At 37.2% G+C, this 20224-nt stretch overlaps 1 protein-coding gene across 1 annotated transcript; it reads right to left on the bottom strand.

The window, feature by feature from the left end:
• Positions 1–2116: 2116 nt before the first annotated feature.
• spag1a (sperm associated antigen 1a) lies at positions 2117–19965 on the bottom strand. The gene is made up of 8 exons (XM_079878217.1): positions 19445–19965; positions 17911–18010; positions 17255–17407; positions 16511–16665; positions 11369–11510; positions 10011–10137; positions 9680–9806; positions 2117–2186 (listed from the first exon to the last, which is right to left on the bottom strand). The coding sequence occupies exons 1-8, from the start codon at positions 19800–19802 to the stop codon at positions 2182–2184; spliced, it is 1167 nt and encodes a 388-aa protein (XP_079734343.1). The 5' UTR covers positions 19803–19965; the 3' UTR covers positions 2117–2181.
• Positions 19966–20224: the final 259 nt, after the last annotated feature.

The following is a 20224-nucleotide window of genomic DNA, read 5'->3' as shown; positions in this document are numbered from 1 at the left end:
ATGTATAGAAAGACTCTTAAATATGTATTTTTTTAATTAATAAAATCCTACAATCCATCCAAGACAAAACAATACCAGATTGTCCAGAATCTAAGATTAATAATAGTAGATTATTTTGTGATTGCTATTGCAACTGTTATATAAAACCTTAATATAATGTGACACTGTCACATGTTTTACTGCTCTATCCAGTACAATTATTTTATGTCTAATAGAGTTTTAATTGGTTTACAATGTTTTCTTAGTCCATTTTATTCCTCTTAACATTTCAAGTGTGTATGTCTTTAAGAAAGGTATGGTTGGCTTGTCATGTGAGGGATCACATGACAGAAAGCAGGAACTACACTTGTATAAAGAGAGCAGCATGGTAAACAAACAGGGTTCACAACAGATACCAATCACTTTTCTGGAGTGTGGAGTTACCACTTGCGGACTCACCTTTCCAGACACCACTTCAAGCTTTTGGGTTATCGCTTCTTTTGAACTGTATATACACTGGTGGACACTCACATTAGGACGCTTCAACACACAAGGATTCTTATGGACTGTTTTAGGGAATGGTGCGATGGACTATGCTTTTAACAGCCTGAGTTTTCCTGCTTTTATTGTGTTGTCTCTTGTGAAGATTGTAAATACACCGTTCTTATCCACTTTAACCTCAGTTTTGTCTCATTCTTTTAACACCCAATTCCTCACACAGTAAAATCTGACCCCATTTTAACTTTTGTAATCTCAACCTAATTGGCTGGACGTTACAATGTTACTCAATTTAAATGTTTATATCATGTTTATTTTTGTTATATTATCATGAAAATGTTATATTTGTTAACTTAATATATAAAGTTTGTGGTAAGATTTATTTGAAGGAAATCTATACTTTTATTTATGATATTAAAGACATTTATAAATGTTTTCTATATTATAATGTATTTCTATTTTTATTTTTTATTGCCGTTTTTCAAACTTATCAGAGTCCAGCAAATGTATTCTCTTGTTATCCACACAAAAAAATGTAACTAAGAAAGTTTTTTTTTTCTTTTTTAGCAGCAAGTCAGCATCATATAATGATTTCTGAAGGATCATGTGACACAGACTGGAGTAATGATGCTGAAAATTCAGCTTTTCCATCAGAGGAATACATTACATTTTAAAATATATTCACTTTGCAAACCGTTATTTAAAATTTGTAATATTTCGCATTATTGTTAAGTTTTACAGTATTTTTTGACTATTTTAATAGACTTCTTTCAAAAACATTTAACAAAAACTCGCAGACCCCAAACTTTTGAATGGTAGTGTATAATCAAATTATGTAGATGTATTATCCCAAATCACTAGGGATGCCTTTTTGCTTAATATTTGCAGTGCTTTTGCAATTATGAAACGATTGTTTTATAATTACAAGACATAATCATTTCTAATGGCAAACATTTATCACCTAGAAGTTTATAAAGCCATTTATTTAGCTGATGCAAATTTGTTTAACTGAAACATTTCTTTTGCTGACATCCCAAAGAAAAAACTACATCTTATGTTATCGTTGTACATTCATACCTTGTGAGATCTAGTTTTATTTATGCATATTGAGACAATAGTTGGGCTGAAGGCTGGAAGATGTCAAACAAATTACACTACATGAGCTACATGTATTCTTAAATTACACATTACAATGGAATAGCTATTAAAAATATATTAAATCCTGAGAAATGAGACATTTTAAATGTAGCAAATTAAACGTTCCTATACAATTTCATCTGTGAGTGTTAAATCACTCCATATGTGAGCCACAGCTTCTTATAAAAGGCACATTCTCTTATACACACGACAACCACATTACAACCCCATAATCCCGTTTGTTACACGCTTCCCAGCCGTGCCATGCTCACACGTGCCTATTGAAGCCAGAGTTAGAGATTATGAACCGTTTGCATGCGCTGCATGTCAGCATTGCATCAGACACAAATATTCCTAGAAGAACGTGAGATGAGTGTTTGTTGGAAGGGAAACTTTAGTTGCGGCGCATGACAGTCTACACAAAGATGAATGGAGCCTCTTGGCGGGACTGTGGGATCTCAGAGCTGGGACTCTCAGGCTCGTTGGATCCGCTGTGTCTGGCTTTAATGAAGGAGGCTCTGTTCTTCCTGTAGCTCTCTGTTCACTTCATTATTTGTTGTCTTGATGTCAGCCTACAGAGAGGAAACAATCATCAGCATCATGTATGTCGTATTAAAGACAACTATTGCCATTAAAGTCAGCATGATATCCGTGCCCTCATAATCTTATAATCCCTCTGACCCCAATGACATCTTTTCTCTTCTCTGATGACGTTTACCGGCGCAAGGGCAGGATATCCTGTCACTCACATGACATCACAGCAATAGAGTGGTGCAGGGATGAAGTCAAAACCTGGAAGACTAATTCGCAGCTTGCTCCCTCAATATTTTCCCATGGGGTTTTATAATAGAGATTTTTAAAAAAAAATTAGAGTTTTTTTTTTTTTATATATATTATGAGTAAAATAAGGTCTGTGGTAAACATTACCCCAGACAGCAACATAGTGCCCAGATCCGGCCCACATCTGGTACGCATGGATTCCACATGTACCAAATGTGGCCCGGATCTGGGCCGACACTATGTTGCTGTCTGGGACGATACTTAAATGTTTTGCTCTACATTGTAACTACAGACACTCACACTCCAAACGTTCTAATCCAGTTACTTAGAAACATGTTTTTTTTAATAAAAATATTTTTTTTGCGTTTTCAAAATAATTTGCGTTTTCGAGATTTTTCCTTGTTTGGAAGCCGATTCACTTTTTATATACGTCACAATAGGGAAGAAACGACTACTGAAATCACAACTTCCATTTCATGCTGACTTTAAATGCTCGATTTGATTTGGTGTGTATGCTGAACCTCGAAAGACAAAAATAAAAAACAAGAGTGAAAGTTTTTCCCAATCGTTTAGAATAAAGGCACATTCACATCCAGAACGATATTTGCGTCCACATCAACACATGATAACTCTGTTTGTTATAAGCGAGTGCTGCAGTTTTCATCTGTCATTTTAAATGCGCAACCTTTAAAGTTTGGTGGATTCTGATTTTGAATTGTATAAAGCACAATATAAATATAGGTGACTTTATAAACTGTTCGGGCTTTGCTTTTGAAGTCGACTTTTCAAGTCGAATAAACAATTGTATAATAAAATAAATCATTTAGTTTTGAAATGTACAAAAAATAAAATTACATCTTGAAACTCAATTTGTGTTTGCAAAAGTGTTTGACAAATTGTTAGAGACCACTATCCAACACAATTATTGTATACACTTTGGAAAAAGAGTTTCTTTCGTAACTCCACAAAATTTGCAAGAATTTTCAATATCCAAGTTAAATTGTTCAATTAATTGTTTAACAGGATAGATTCTAGGCCTATAAAAGACCTCTTAAGTATTTGTTTCTTGTTATTCAAACTCTTTTCCAGTTAATATTTCCAAAAAAAGATGACTAAAAGCTAATTAAGCAATAAATACACTACCACCATGATGATATGCGGATGGTCAATTTCAAAAAGCTGCTCGATTGGAGGTATCAATCATATCTGTTGCATTAACATGTGGGACAAGTTACAGGCCAAAGTTTAGTACCTAGGCCAGGTCTGGGATTTGTTCAGTTATGAGCAATTTAGTAATAATGACCCTTGCCTCAGTATACACCACTAATCAGCTAAACCTAAGATTAAAGTTCACTGAGGTAAGATGGCTGATTATAGAGGCTGTGAGCTAAATACAGTTTAGGTGTTTTTATTTCATGGCTGATAGGTCAGTTGCTGCATTCTGCAATCAAATATTTTTATAAAATTAATACAACCCGTTCTGGTTCCATTCTAATGTATTAGTTGTGGTGATTTTTCTGTGACTCTTTCTGCAGGTTACGCTGTTACGCCAGTAGGTGGCGACGAATCAGTGAGTTAACCGATTCCTTCAAAAGTACTGATTTATTCAACAGCGCCTCTGCTGTTAATTGTTTTGTTGGTGAAATAAGAATAGACAAAGTAAAAGGACTGTGTCTAACATGTAAGTTACTCAGTATTAACTTGCTGTTGTGATATTGCTTAAATATAAACATGTAGGCTAAAATAGTAACTGTACCGTGTCCTAACCAGACTGGACGCCGCAACAAGGATTTCTATTTCTGTGAGGTCGTGGCTGACAGCTCAATGATGATCTCAGGTACGCCAAAACGTTTTGTACAATACTACAATTGTTTAATTTTAGTTCGAATGTCATATTTGCTTCAGTTTAAACTTTTAACAGCCATAATAAAAGCGACAATGGTTTACCTCAGATCTTGACAAAAAAAGGCAACAAGAACGTTCAAACAACTCTTTGTAAACAAAGGTTATTCCATGACAAATATTGTATCAATCACAGATTAACGTTATGTATGTTGAATTATGTTAAAATAGTTTAATTTTCATTGGTTTTATTACTTTTGTCTTTGCGAGTGCGAGTCTGCGAGACAGTCCGCGTGCCCACACGATCTTCTGATTAACTTACACGGGCCGGGGTGCTTCTCAATACTCAACAACGGGTGTTTCTCAAACGGAAGGCTGCATCCTACGAAGGCTGAAGGCCATCTCAATTTGAAGGATCATTGGAAGGTGCCTTCGGATGAATCCGAAATCGTCCCCTAAACCCTTAGTCCCCAATACTGTTTACGAAGGAGTGAATGAAAACGAGTGAGCGAATTCGGACAGCCGTTGAGCGTACATCGTTGTAACGTTACACTCGTTATTGCGGGTGCAATGTGGGATTGAATAAGTGGACTCAATAACGTCCAATGGTTTTGGACACCACTCCACAACAAATGGCTGTCCACTCAAATAACGCCCATTTTGAGGGTAGGGCCTATAGGGGGCGATTTCAGATTCAGCCTTATTTTCGCGTCCTTCATTTGGCCTGTTTTGAATCAGATGGATCCTTCGCGGCCTTAAATCACCCACAATCCTTTGCACACATTCACAAAAATAATATGACAGTGTGGTGAAGATGAGTCCCACCTTGCGATAACTTCTTGTAGCTAACGTGAGCGGTTTTAGCTTTATGTGGTAGCTTTATGCAGCATGCTAAATCACTCTGCTAAGATAAAAGCAGTTTATAAAAACATTTTAAGCAGGTAGTCTAGCAGTTTTCTGCCATCAAGTAATATATTTATTTGTATAGCGCTTTTCACAGTAGGCTACACACAGCTTTACAGAAAGACAGACAGCTATTGTATAGTAATTGAGTTGTATAGCTAACTAAAAAAAAACACTAAGAACGAGAAATGTTTAATTTCACAATCTATAGCTTCGGTTATATACTATATGAAACATATAAGTTAAAAGACATGAATGGTTGTTATAACGTAGTTCAAATGTCTTTAATAAAGTGATTTTGTCTGATTTGTAACTAGGCACTAAAGCGATTACCCATAAAACGTGCTTTGAACCAATTGGATTGCTTGGGTCCTAAGGTGGGACTCATCTCTTCACCCAAACGGAAAACGTGTCGGTGAGCTTGTTTGGGTTTATTATGAAATGTAAGACAAAAATAATGTTTTTGGACATTATCTTTTGTTTTGCTGTAAATTAATCACTAACACTAAATTGACAATAATGTAAGCCACTGGTAGACAGCAGACGGTTGTCATTCACTGTATTGCATTAATAAAAAGCCAAGGATTTTTTTTAATACGAAGTATTTTCCCCAAATTAAGTTTTAATAGTATTTTCGTGCTGTGACCGTGGGGGCGGAAATGTGTGACGTTGCCATGCGCTCTTTCTAGACAGTCTCATTCTAGCGTTTAATTGCTGAGGAGGACACTAGCCTACAAGCCTCCGAAGGGCTGAACTAGGAAGGACACAGTGTCGATAGGATGCAGCCTTCCGTTTGAGAAACACCCAAAAATGCTTCCTTGTTTCCTCGCTCCTCCAGCCTGTGACCCAGAAACCGATCAAAGTTAGCCATCTTTAATGACATCTCAATTCTCTAACTGCTCCGCGAGGAGGCGAGAAACGAGTGAGGAAGCTTCCAGAGGAGTTATGAGTGAGAATACACGGTTGTATCCTATGTGGAAGTCTTTCTTCTCGAGAAACCTGACGCACGTATAAATTCTCCTCCCCCTTCACATATGACAGGAGCGTGGTGTGTATGGTTGCGCAAGGCTTAGCCTTCCTCTGGCCACAGACTTGAGACTAGTAGCATGGAATTTTCTCACTCAAACCACTGAGTGCTGCTGCTTCTGATTGCTTTTAGAGGGAAAAGCTACCCATATCAGTTTTCTCAGTAATAATAGCATATTGGCAAAACAGATTTGGCAAATGATCCAGTGCATGTTTTTGCGCTCTGGAGACCATCAAAAGTTTCTGTGAATTTGCAGCATTTAGCAATATAGCCAATTCTTGAACGCAATGGCCAATCAGAGGTGTTTAAGTTAGGTCTGAACAAAAACCCCTGTGTTTTGGGCTGTGAGTGGATTCTGAGTTCTGCACGCAAATCCTCTCATTATAAAGTGTAGACAAGTAAGAGATTCAGTGACAGCTTTTTAGTGGTTATAAAGAGTGTGCTTTTTGCCATGCCAAATCCTGCATACAGTATGCTTTCTTTTCTGTTAAAATTAACAGTGGTTTGTGAACGTAGATGCTTTAATAACAAAATGCTTTAATCACCCTCCGCCTGTTCCCAACCGAACCTTGGTCCAGAAATACCCCCAGCACTGCACATTTTAGGGTACAGATGACAACTTTGTCAAAATGGTCAGCTTTTTCACAGATCCGAAAAAAGGATAAAAATGCTGTGTTATGTATGCCAGGCCAGTAGTTGGCAAAACTACGTGCCTATAGACCTTATGTAGCCCCGCCCCTTTTCAAGGCAAGGCAAGGCAAGGCAAGGCAACGCTGCGCTCGTTGTCTTTTGACTTCCGGTCTGTATTTTCACAGGGATTTTGCGTGTTTATTAATGAACGGCTTGTTTTAAAATCTTCCCGGTCGACTGATATTTGTTTAGTCATCTGCTTTAAACATTACAGTCCTCATGATAACTTTCGTTAACTTCACATTAAGTAAATCCACTTCAAAAGCTAATTACTCCTGGACAGCAATGCCATAGAAATATACAGAGCGACCGCAAAAACGGAAGTTAAAAGACAATATTCTAAAGATGGCGGCGCCCTCGTTTCTCTGGCGCATAAGGTCTATAGACTGAGCACGTAATCAACATGCGCGTTTTCACAAATTCTTGTTTTTGTAGTTTACACGGAGACAATAACGGTATCGTTTTCAAAACCATGCAGTTTAGGGTTGTTTACACGACACTGTTTTCAACTAAAACCCTTAAATTTGATGAGTTTTGGCCGTTCATTTACACAATAACGCCTGGGCCTGAAAATGCAAACTTGTGAAAACGGGTTTCAAAGTGCAAGTTTGCGAATTTGTGAAAACGGTGACGTCACGCACATGTGGATTACGTGTTCTGTCTACACAAAAAATGGAAAGGAAAAATGTTTCCATTTTTAGTACATCGTTGTTGTGTAAATGTATCATTTGAAACCTGTTTACAAAAGTTTGCGTATTTTTAGGCACCCAAAACGGCGTTGTAAATAAAGAGTTTAACGTTTTTAGTTAAAAATGGTGTCGTGTCAACAGCCCCTTGGGTGTCTCCTAATCAAACACAGGTGATTCAACTCATTAGCACGTTAGTTAACACTCAAAGAGTGTTTAACACTCCACCTCAGATGGGTGTGTCACAGAATGTGCTGTGTTGGGTGTACTCCAGGACTAGGATTGGGAACCAATGTCATAATGCACCGCAATAAGGAGTGCACAAGTGATGTACACTCAACGGCTGGCTACCAGAGAATACCCATGGTCTGTGAGCGTCACAGCAGAATGAGTTTCCGCATATTGCCTAAAGATACCATCTGCAGCACTTAAGGTGCACTCAGTCTCTGAATTCACTCACTGGTTTTCATTTGCTCAGTGGACTATATTAGTGGAGTAATGTTGTGAATAGTGAGTAGTGAATTAGGTTATATAGTGCTGCAGGAATGACATTTTGTAGGCCAAAACCCGTAAATGAGTTGCATTTTAGCACATCCAGTTCCATCGGTTCCATCCAAGTCAATTGGTTTTCTAAATGAGTTTTTGGATAAATGCTTGCAATAAAGTCTGTGTTTAACACAAGTTAGTTCAAGATATATCCATTCCATGTTTTATTGTACAACATAAATTACATCAGTAATACTGACTGCCTTGTGCTTTTTTCAAAGATTTTTTTTCTTTAAAAGGAAGTTTCTAACAAGTGTCTAAATGGGACTACAGAACAGAAAAAATCATCACCTTACTAGTCCGCTTTCACTGTCCCATTGTGTTTTGTATATTCATGCCATTGCAAACTATAACTCAAACTTTCAGGGAAAATGTTTTTAAATAAAGACTGCAAGAGTTAATGGTGACGTTGTCATGTGACCGTGGTGTAGTTTGTTTATAGAGTGGTGCCAGTATGATGTCACTTTGTAGGCCAACCGGCAGTTAGCATCACACTGGTTCCCTCGACAAAAACCCAATAGGATTTTTCCATAGGCTTTTTGCAAGAAATATTTTCCAAGAAAGTTTGAGTTTAGTTTATCCAGAGAGTAGTTTATAAGAGCACAATTATAATCATAACGAGGCTGTAAAAGCGGACTGAGTTTACCTGTCCATCGTGATGATTTATAATGTCCCCGACAGCCTCTGTAGTCCCATTTAGCCACTTGTTAGCAACCGCCTTTTTCAAGAAACGTAACAGCTTAAAAAAATTACGAGTGGGGTAATACTGATGTATTTTACGTCGTAGAATAAAACGTGAAAATGTCTTGAGCTTGTGTTCACCACAGACCTTATTTCAGCCATTTAACCAAAATCCCATTTTAAAAAACCATTGACTTTGGGACGATGGAAGTGCTAAAATGCCAACTCGCTTCCAGGCTTTGGTCTACAAAGTGATGTCATACCTGCACCACTCTATAAGGTGTGTTCACTCCATGTCATAATTATTACCGTAACAATTCTGAACTGTAAAAAGCCTTCACGTTCATGTAGAAGATGTAATCTCAATTTTCTGAGATCTATGACTTGTGCCACCTGACCACTGCAGCTTTAAGGTGTGTTCGATTTGAAGCGCCGCTGCTGTGCAGACCGATCAGTGTGTGACATCAAAGTACCGGGAAATCGATTCGAAAGCATACAGAGCTTTATTTACGGTAATTACGAATAGCAGTAGTATTCCTACTCCTAGCGATTGTATTTTTGCATCAAAATTCGTAAAAGTTGTGTTAATTTGTGAAGATTATTATGATGAACAAAACTTTTGTTGGTGACAGAGCTTATTTTCTTTAATAATCCAAAGTCCACTCTAAAAATCCTATTGGGTTTTGTCGAGGGAACAAGGGTTAAGCGAACTTCCGGGTTGGCCTACAATAATACGTCATCACTGCAGCGCTCTATAATGATTTTGGATACAGCCAGACAAATTGCTTGTCACTGGAATAATATCACATCGCAATTTAGGAAACAATGTTGTACCAAGGAACTGATTTCCTACATAGTCTAAACTGTGTTAGATTCTCGACTTCCGGTTCATTGGCTAGTGAGAGTTTACCTTGGGCATTATCCATTAGACTTTCTCTTAGCAGGTTAGTCACCAGCTCCAGCTCCTGCTCGGCCTCCTGCACTTTTGGATCCAACTGCAGCACTTCCTGTAAATCAGTGCTGGCTGACAGGTAGTCCTGTGAGAAAACATATAGACAGACTCTTACTGCACTTACTGCACTGAATTCTACAGTAGTGCTTAGTCAGTTTATTCTCTACTGCACACTTGATATGCACACACAAAAAAAGTACAATGTTTTAAATGGATTGTTTAACCACTGTAAAATGCACAAAAATAAAGGAGAGATACTCTCTTTTCACCATTAAGACAAAATATAAACCTTCAAGCCTTTGTGCGCCAGTGCACGTCTGTAAAATGCTTTCTTATTGTTTGGCTCGATCTGAAGTGCCGAATCACAGTCCCGTTTGGCTTCTGCGAAACAATCCAGCTTGAGATAGCACAGAGCTCTGGAAAACACAACAGACATTTCTCATTCAGCAATGCGGCCTGGCTCTCTCCTTGGGTGTTTTATGCTGGAGTTGTCAGAGCTGATTGCTGACTGAAAAGCTTCGTCTGAGCAGCTCCAGTCTCAGCACTTTTTAGAAGGCTCGATCAAATGAGAGACAGGACAACATGTACAGCTATTCAGGATTCATTGCTAGTATTTAGTGTGAACTGCAAAGCACCAAACTGCGACTGTAAATACTAGAGTATGGCTTGCTTCTTACTGCGCAGTGTATACTAACCCACGTACAGTGTGTCAGACAGTATGCATTATGCAACATTTCAAACATTCATATGCATACGGTTTTCACCAGTGCTATTTTAGTATTATTTATATACAATTATAGTATTTTTTTATATTTTTAAGTACACTTTATTTATATATTTTAAGTTTTTATTACATTGATTTAATCTGTTGTCATTTTATGTGCTTTTGTAATTTTTTTGTCAAATTTTCTATAAAATGTTTTATTTAGATTTAAAGTCACCTAGAAATAATTTTTTTTTTATTATAAATTGTTTATCTGTGCACATCATTTAAAAAAATAAAATAAAAAATCATGTGCCCTCAATATTTCATCAAAATAACTTCCTCTCCATCATTACATGTTTACTGGCGCGATGATGGGACAACCTGTCAATCACATGAGATCACAGCAATAGCAAACCACAACGATCCAATCAATTCCCTATGGACAAAATCAAGTCCCACCCTACATTTTTTCTTGTTCGAGAAGCAGTGTCGGATATACGTCACAATAGGGAAACAAAATCAAATTGAATTTTAATCAACAATAACAACACTGGTTGTCACATGACCTATGTTCAATTCCATGTTTAATGCAGTGTTTCCAAAATTAAACATTTGTTTAGCAATTTTTTGATAATTCGTCATACTGGACCATTCTTGAACACACCGACTGAAATATTTGTCAAGTGTAAGGTTGATTCATGCACATTGCATTGTGGGATTCAGTATTATTACTTAACATTTTGGCAAGTAGTAAGTCACTTTGTCAGTAATTTGGCTTTTCCATGCATACCAAAATGTGCATACTGCACACAGTACAATATACATATTGCTGAAATAGTATGTGTAATGTTGTGTGCTTTTCTGAACACAGTTCACTAAAAACAGTTGTAAAGCATTTTAAATAGAAGCCTGTTTTCACCTGGTCAATTGGGCATGTTTACCTGTTGGTGTAGATGGCACATTCGTCAGATTTGATAGCCAGACACTCACTGTATTTGTCCACAGCACCTTGAAACTGGCTGTTCTTCACTAGTTCATTTCCTTCTTGTTTCATCAATGTGAATCGAGCCTCTACTTTTCTGGCTGTGGAAAAAGTAGATAAAGTAGATTTAAACTTCCAACTTCCGTTCCAAGACAGAGAGCCGTCACCGTATTTCCGTATGTCCCTCTTCAGTAAATTATCATTATCCACTCTAAAAAGCCGGATGTAACGAAACCTGTCAACTCAAAACATTTTTTTGTTTTTTTTACATTTTCATGATTTTTAAGCACATTTCCCAGTCAAATTCTCATTATCGTAATGCAACAACAAAAACATTGTTTATAATGTAAATAAACAAGTTATTGTATTAAGGTAGTGAGAACTGTCATGGAAATAATGTCACAATGCATAAAATCTTAAGGCTCATACAAATAGGCTTACTTTTTTCTTTATGAAAAGTTTCATTTCCAGTGTTATTTTAGTAATATTTATATACTATTGCACTGATTCTATTTTACATTGATATTTTGAATGAGCTTTTATCTGTATATTTTTGTTTTCATTTTAATATTGTTGTGTGCTTTTGTCTTTTTTGCATTTAGCTTTATTATTATTATACTATTTTATTATTATAGCATTTTTATTTAAGTATTAGTTTTAGTAATTGTAGAACCTAAAAAAAAAACTTCAGTTAAAAACTTCAAATTTCACTTAGTTGCCATTTATAATTTGTGTACGTGTTTTTCATCTAATATTTGTATTTTATTTTATTTCAATTACAGAAATAATTTTTGAATAGATTTAGGTTCAGTAATAATAACAACACTGGGAATTTTTCTTTTGGTTTTAGGTTAAAATGAGACCTGGACATGTTATCGTAAGAGTTGCACAAAAGAGATGCACTACACTATGTGTGCAGGCTTATGTGGCAGAATGTTTGGCAAGTTTGCAATAGTTCTTCTCATTTCCAGTAAAGGCAGCAAATGCTGTGGGAATACTCCCATTATTATGACATCATCTGGCTCATAGTACAACAGAGCAAAGGTCGCCCCATTGTTAATATGATCAGGTGCTGATGTGTGCTGTGTGATCATGTGGGCTTTCCTTTCTCAGTTCAGAATGAAACCGGAGCTGTCTGGTTCCATTACGATGAAAGCTGACTATGTTACACCTTTACATAATTGATTGCCATCTAGTGCAGTACATACATGCTGACAAATGCTGTTAGATGCTGCTTGTGACTGAAACTGAACATAATTATTATAAATATGGAAACAGCAAAAATGTAAACGTCACATGCTATGCTAAACCTTATAAGGCTTTCCAGCAGATGTCTATTATCATTGTTCAGTTGTATTTTTGTCAGCATCATACTGCATTATTTATCAGCACCAGCCTGCATTTGCAGTTCTTTGGTGTTCTGGCATGGATTTTTGTTTTTAAATGCATTGTTAATCCATGCAGCCAGCTTTCATAACCTCAGCATGAATACCCTAGCAGGTTGAGACTGGTTTATGTTGGTTAGCGTTGAACCACTGTGAGTTATTAAAACCGTGCTTGTTACATCCTGTACTTGTCCAATCAGTGCATCTCATTCAATAATAATTTCATGGATTATTTATATTTATATGCACAGGAGAACTTCTCACGAAACATTTATGTCTATGCAAATAAACTTGTTCTTAGCCTTATTGTAATGTTAATGGATTTGCATTTTTTAAATGAGCGACTGCATACCCATGGATAGTATTTTGCATAAAACACTCCCAAACAATAAATAAAGGTTTTCCGCACAACCTTTCCTTTACAGTCTTTCGTCACTCTCAGCAAACTCATGACGCTCTTAAAACTGAAAGCATGTTGTGCAGCAAAATCCTCAAGCAATAGAGTGCAACAGTTGGGTTCGGGAAGTAAAAACTCGAACTTGAACGGTATCTTATAAACCTTTAAAGACAGACCTAATGTGAGCTATGAGGTTGGTAATCCATGGTATTTGCTTCCGCTGAAGCCGTCAGCCTGCATTATTTCAGCTTTTAAATAGTCATGTTTAACAGTGGAATTTCTGGTGAAAACTGTAACACGTCGAAAAAAGTAACACGCTCCTAAACATAGATATGTATACGTAGATCCACATCAACCGCCATCTTGGAACAGTCAGTGTGTCGTCACTCACAGTAAGAATCAATGATGCCACAACATTGCGCAGCTTCTGGTTGTGAAGCCGCCAACATTTTAATTCCCAAAGAAATTGGATAACCTTTCACAAGTGAGAATGTGTTGGTTTGTGTTTTTATATGTATTAATTCAATATTACAGGTTTTTAAACTAGGGTAGCTTTTTAATGTTGTGTTAGCTGATGCCTTCGTCTTGTTGGATGGAGTAAGTTTAGCAAAATCATCTGCTGAAGTCTATTTTCTATATTGTCTGCGCCAAGACACACTAATTGCGATAATGAAAAATCTATGTTTATATATCTATGCTCCAAAATATCTCTTTAGCTCCGCCCACTCCCATGAAGCACTGTGAATGATGTAAGTCTCCCTATGCTTTTAAAATACTGAAATGTTTGTGTGTATATATATATATATATATATATATGCATATTTTGCAATAAACTTGAAATATACTGTTTTTATACAATCAACATTTGTAAATGAGTAGTTTTATAACTCTCCTTCGTTTTTAATTCGATTATGCTGTTTGCAATGCTTCATGGGATTGTAGTTTTTTCCTTCACTAAAACCGTGAAGTACACAGTCTTGTACCTTTGTATTTTTGTCCGATTTTCAAAAACTTTTTTTTTTGCTTCAAATCAAAGTTTATAGTGTTCTGATTCACCTCATAGCTGAAGGGTTTGGTTCATGGGTTAGAACTCTTTAAGGAAGACTATTTTAAAATCCCTATGGGAAAATAATACTTCAGGAACCAGCGCTGCTTAAAAGGGGGCGGGCACTGTTGCACTCTTTTGCTGCGTCCCAATTCAGAGGCTGCATCCTTCGAAGGCCGCATTCAAAGGCCGATTGCCTCACCGTGGCACAACGAAGGATGTCCCAATGGACCCTTTTCACAGACTGTGATGACGCGTTTTAATGGTCAACAGCATTATAAATCCTAAAAAAAATGATGTACTTTTATAACACTATACTTTGTATTATATTACCTTTGCATCAAATTAAGGATGCAGCCTTTGAATTGGGACACAGTCTATGTCTCAAAACCAGTTCAAACAAAATAAAACAAAATAAAATCTTTTATAGAGACTCAGATGCAGGCCTCTCAATTAGCCAAGCAATGCTTATCTGCATACTTAGAGGAACTTTGCAGCTCGAGTTGTACTGCACCTTTCCTTACTCTTTTACTATGATAAAATATATTCAAGATTAAATAACAATTCTCCCAACACATTTATATGGCCAGTATGTGATTTTTGCGTACATGTGATTTCATTTGTTTCCTAAAAACAGACATTTAGAATAATTTTAAGTACGAAAGTTATTGATGAATCATTGTTGAATCGTGAATTGTGAAAACGTTTGTACGCACAAATCAATGAGTGAAACCCGCTCTTATCAACCTTGTAAATATGCAAATAAGATATATGTTCAGTAATGGACCATTTCTGATGTGAAAGACAGTATTGTAGCCTACCTAATTTCTTTATAGATTGCTAATGATGTTAGCAATTTTAAACTATAATTTGTACTGTTTACACTTATTAGTTAGTTCCCTGCTGAAAAATCCAGACTGGTTTATGCTGGTTAGTGAGGGTAAGTGCTGGTATAGTGCTGGTACAGTCTGGTTTATGCTGGTATAATACTGGTCTAGCTGGTGAACCAGCATATGCATGCTGTTCTCAAGCAAAACGGAGCTGATGAAGCTGGTTCACCAGCATGCTCGTGTGAGTAGGCCAGCTCTCTGTATGCAAGCAGTTTTTTGGGCACAGGCATTGTTTTTGCTTGAATATTTTATTGCATAGTTTTTGCCTCCATATTAATGATGTAAAGAACAATATAAGGTAAAAAATAAATAATTATTGAATTACTGTATATGATTATAACCCTTATAACTCGCTCTGCTGAAAGTAGAACTGAAACTTTTAATTGTTTTAGTTAAGATTACATTATTAATCAATGTCAGTGGTAAACTGGTAAAACCTTTCAAAGCAAAGGAATTGACAAAGGAATTGTCTCCTATTTCAAAAGATCTGTACACAAATCAGTTAAAATAAGTTAAAAAGAACTTGTGTACATTGCATAACAAAAACATTATGCAGAGATATGAAACCCCCCCCCAAAAAATGCTCTCAATAAAAGCATTATCATAAGCAGTTTGTTCAATAAGAGGGGTTATGAGAAGAGCTTTTTCAATGGGATTGGTTAATAATAACTTGATAATGAAAGTTCAAAACTGAAAGTTACTGTTTTTAAAGACTTTCATACTTATTTGGAAAGTCAAATCCAGCTGTCAGTCAAACTTTTCTTGGTCTTTAAAGGGTTGGTATAATGCCCTTTTCACAAGATGTAAAATAAGTCCTCTGATGTCCCCAGAGTGTGTATGTGAAGTTACCCCACACATATTTTTATATAGCATGTTAAAATTGTTATTTTTTGAGGGTGAGGGTGCTCCTTTAAATGCAAATGAGCTGTTGCTCCCGGCACAGAGGGCGGAGCTACAACAGCTTGTGTCCTTAGCAGCTTCGATTACCTCACAGACACACACTGAAAATTTCAAAAACGTTTAGCCTTTTATGTTCAAATCGGAGTCGGACAAAGATGGAGAGGCTCAAGAAGAAGTGACAACATATAGACAACATATCTGAATGGTTAGTTGATGAATTTAGGTAGCTTATGTGTAATTATCTTCTAGTCATTGATTAGCATATTCTGTCTTGATAATCTATAAATTGAGTTCTCAGGGGCGGGGTTTATGTACATTTTAGGGTTAGTGCACCAGCACACCAGCATCCCAAGCTGGATCTTTCAGCAGGGTTATGCTTTCTAAAGAAAAGCATCACTATTGCGCATAATTGAGTACAAAAATGTTCTATCTGGCCGCTGTTATCTTTTGGTGTTGGTTTTGGTTCAGTTGCGATCTAACTCACCCTTGTCCTGTTCTGCTCTGTCTGCGCGGGCCTGCAGAACCTCCGCACTGGGTTCATCTTTACGGTGCTGCTGGGCAGAAAGCGGAACCATTGGAATCTCTGGAAGCTTCTCTCGCCAGTCAGGACCGTCCTGATCTATCAGCATTTTTGTGATTCTGAGAACACATAACAAACACAATCAGACATAACTGGAATTTTTACCATTTCACCTAAAAAAAAAAAAAGATTCCTTATGTACTTGAAAACATCCTTGAAATGAGATCTATTGACTTGAGGTCAAAAAATTATAAAAAGATATAAATACTTATTTACAGACAATACATCTTGAATATTGAAGTTTACTTTTCATCCTATTGGCCTATTTTGTTTGGTTTTTAACAATGAAAACAACACTGTAAAAAAAAAAAAAAAAAAGATACTGCTAACCTTCTGCCAGGACATTATCTGTTCATTTTAATGACATTTCATGTAACCCTAAAACACAACATAATGCATAATGCAAAATACGAGTAAAACACCTGTGAAAAATCAAGAAGGAAAATGTCTTCACATTAACAGTGTTCTTAGAGTGAAAAAACTACCAATGGGACAAGAAGCATAAACATTCCAAACCTAACTTCCTATGCAATTTGTCTTAAGGATGTTTAGGTTTTTATTTTAAAGTATAATGACACTAATAAACTGCATTTTTAAACATTAAAATACTTAGAAAATGTATGTTTCCCTGTGGGCAATGAATTATACCTGTGCACACTGTCGTGAGCCGCCTGCACGCTGATGTCTATCTGCAGTACTGTCTTGTAATCCACATACGCCATCCTGTAGCGCTCCAGAGATTCATACGCCATAGCTCTCCGGAGGAGGGGCTTCAGGGAGAAGGGGTGGAGCTCGAGGGACCTATAAATAAACAGGATGAGACACAGAGGATCAAGGTCTTTCTCTGATCCTGTGCCCTACAATTAACTCTCTAACGCCACATTGGTAGCCATTCATAAAGCTGCATGTGTTTGAGTGTTTTGAAATATTCCTGTTAAAATAAAATAGCAATTTGAAACTGTCCTGTGTCTTTCCTCTATGGTGTTTAGCAGGACAGTGGAAAGTACAGTATGATTACAAGACTCGTTGACAGAATGAAAATAATTGTATTATTTCCCTGAATTCCCTCCAACGGAGCAGAACATGGTAACAGACTGCCGATGTTCTTTATGCCGGTTAACCAGTCTGCTGGTAAAGCTCCTTATAACTGCGTTGGGTGTTAATCTTACTGAGACAATCGCACGCGCTTGCAGTATTACCTCACACATAAATCCAAGCTAAACGCAGCATCGTGGCTCTTATTATTTGGTGAAAGTCTGGTCATTGGCCATTGAACAGTGTGTGCATAGAAATGTGCGGTTAACCTGGTGCAGTCCTGAATGCAGTCTGTGCTGTTTCCATCTTTGAGGTAGCATGCAGCTCTATTGGAGTACAGAACACAAAGATCCTCTGGGCTGTCAATACCTGCAAATACAAGCACAGCACTGAAAATAGACCAAGAAAGCAGCTTTAGTTCTGCATGGATACATGTGGGAGGAAGGGTTCATAGGGCAGGCAGCCATTCATTTTGGAAAACATTTTGTTTAGTCACCTAATAGTATGTTACAAACCCAACTAGTCATAGAAAAAAACACTCTGGGGAAGCTGAGTTTAGAAAGATGGTACATCCCATCTTTCAAAAGGCCCATTACGTAACTTTAGTGGGCACACCCACAATGCAATGTGGCGGAAGTGAGCAGCAGTCTTGTGAAACACTTTCACTTCTAATATAAAAATGCGGCTCTTGTCCCTAAAATGCGGTCGCTCGATCGATGAACCCCAGTTCAAAACCGTTTCCATGGGAAATTTAAACAGCTGAGCCTCTCAATGAACCGGCTTTGGAAACCTACCCCTGTATTACTCAGCGCTGCTGAACAGGATCTATGCAATGTTTGCGCACTTGATGCTTTCGTAGTCCATGCTACAAAATGACTCATTAAAACGTGCTGGTGGATTTGAAAAATCTATAAAAAGTATGAAAATAGATGCTATAAACTGTCACCTTGCCTAAAGTGCCATTTTGGTAACACCAGCAACTGTTAAATATAATATTTTAACATGCAGATAATATATATTATTTCCCAATAAGTAGCATGCCAGATTCCATTAAAACATGTTGGTTAATTTGGAAAAACACAGTATACTTGGACAATGGTCACCTTGCCAAATCAATCACCTTACCAAAAAATGTAATCTTGGTTACATCAAAATGTTAAATATACTATTTTAACACGCATCATATATAATTTCAAGGTACATAAGCACAAAATACTTTTACCCCACCAGAATCTTTGAAATATGCAAATTAATTAGAAAATCCAGCACTTTTAAGTCAGTATACTATAAAAAAATATGAAAATATATACAATAAAATGTCACCTTGCCAAATTTGTGTAATTTTGTTAACATTGATGTTAATAAATGTAAAAAAGTTATACTTATTTAACACACACACACACATATATATATATATTATTATTTTTTTTTTATATTTTTAGATAAATACTTTTACCCCACCACCAGAATGTTTGGAATATTTTGGTTAATTAGAAATATCCAGTACTTTAAGTTATACTATACTATAAATGACAGCTTATTAACACCAAAACCTGTTAAATATATTGTTTTAACAAGAATAGGGTGTATCATTTCAAGATAATTAAACACACAATGCTTTAATCTTTTAAAACCCAGTACTTTTAAGTCTGCACACTAGAAAATCACCTTGCCAAAACAATCACCTTACCAAACCATATATATAATCTTGGTAACATCAAAGACTGTTATATCTACTGTCTAAACACGTATGTCATGCATGATTTTAATAAAATACAGAAAAACAGAATATTTGTACTCTACCAGCTTCTATACATCCGTCGATGGCCTGTGTGTATTTCTCCACCGCGTCCCCAAACTGTCCATTTTTGAACAACATATTGCCCTCATTTTTTAGCCTGGCCAATGGAGGAGGAAGGGCCCCACACGGGGCGTCCAGATTACAGCTCTGCCCACCACTGAACGCAGTACCAGAGCCCTGAGGCTCATCCTGGCTCTTGTCGGCTGGAAGGTTGCCATTCACTGCCGTGTTCTTCCCCTGGACTTCCTTTGAGTTGGCTGTGTTGTTTCCATGGCTCCTCCTGCGCCCCGGGGTCCCAGGTTGAGAGTGCGGGCCCCCTCCCTCTCCGTGACCGGGGGCCTTCTTCTGTGAATTCCCCATGGCTGCCCTCAGTCCCTACCAGAGTAAAGCGATCTCTCGTCCTCACGCAAACACTCATACACACTCTCCCTCTCTTCCTGTTCCCTGCGCAAACTGTAACAGGCTAAGCCAGAAGTAGGAAGACACACCTCCTGCCGGGTGCACTGAGCTGTGACATCACCGAGGGGGAGGGGCTGCGCTGCTGCTGCTGCAGAGTGGGGGTGGTGTCCTGAGAAACAGCAGCCAGGGGAGTTCAAAAGGCCCTGCTGGATTTCACTGTGCAGAAAATCAGCCGACACCGCTCAGGATCTCTGTGCTCTCGAAGACTTGAGTTTATTTTATGGCTCCTGAATGTTCTTATGATGCCATTTCCGTGCTTTATACTGTCATCCAAAAGCTAAATATAGCTCTTCGCTGTACATTCTCACCAAAGCAGCAAACGA

The sequence above is a fragment of the Squalius cephalus genome, assembly GCF_949319135.1.
Source record: "Squalius cephalus genome assembly, chromosome: 8".
In the NCBI taxonomy this organism is placed as follows: domain Eukaryota; kingdom Metazoa; phylum Chordata; class Actinopteri; order Cypriniformes; family Leuciscidae; genus Squalius; species Squalius cephalus.
This window is presented reverse-complemented; position numbering and strand designations above follow the sequence as displayed.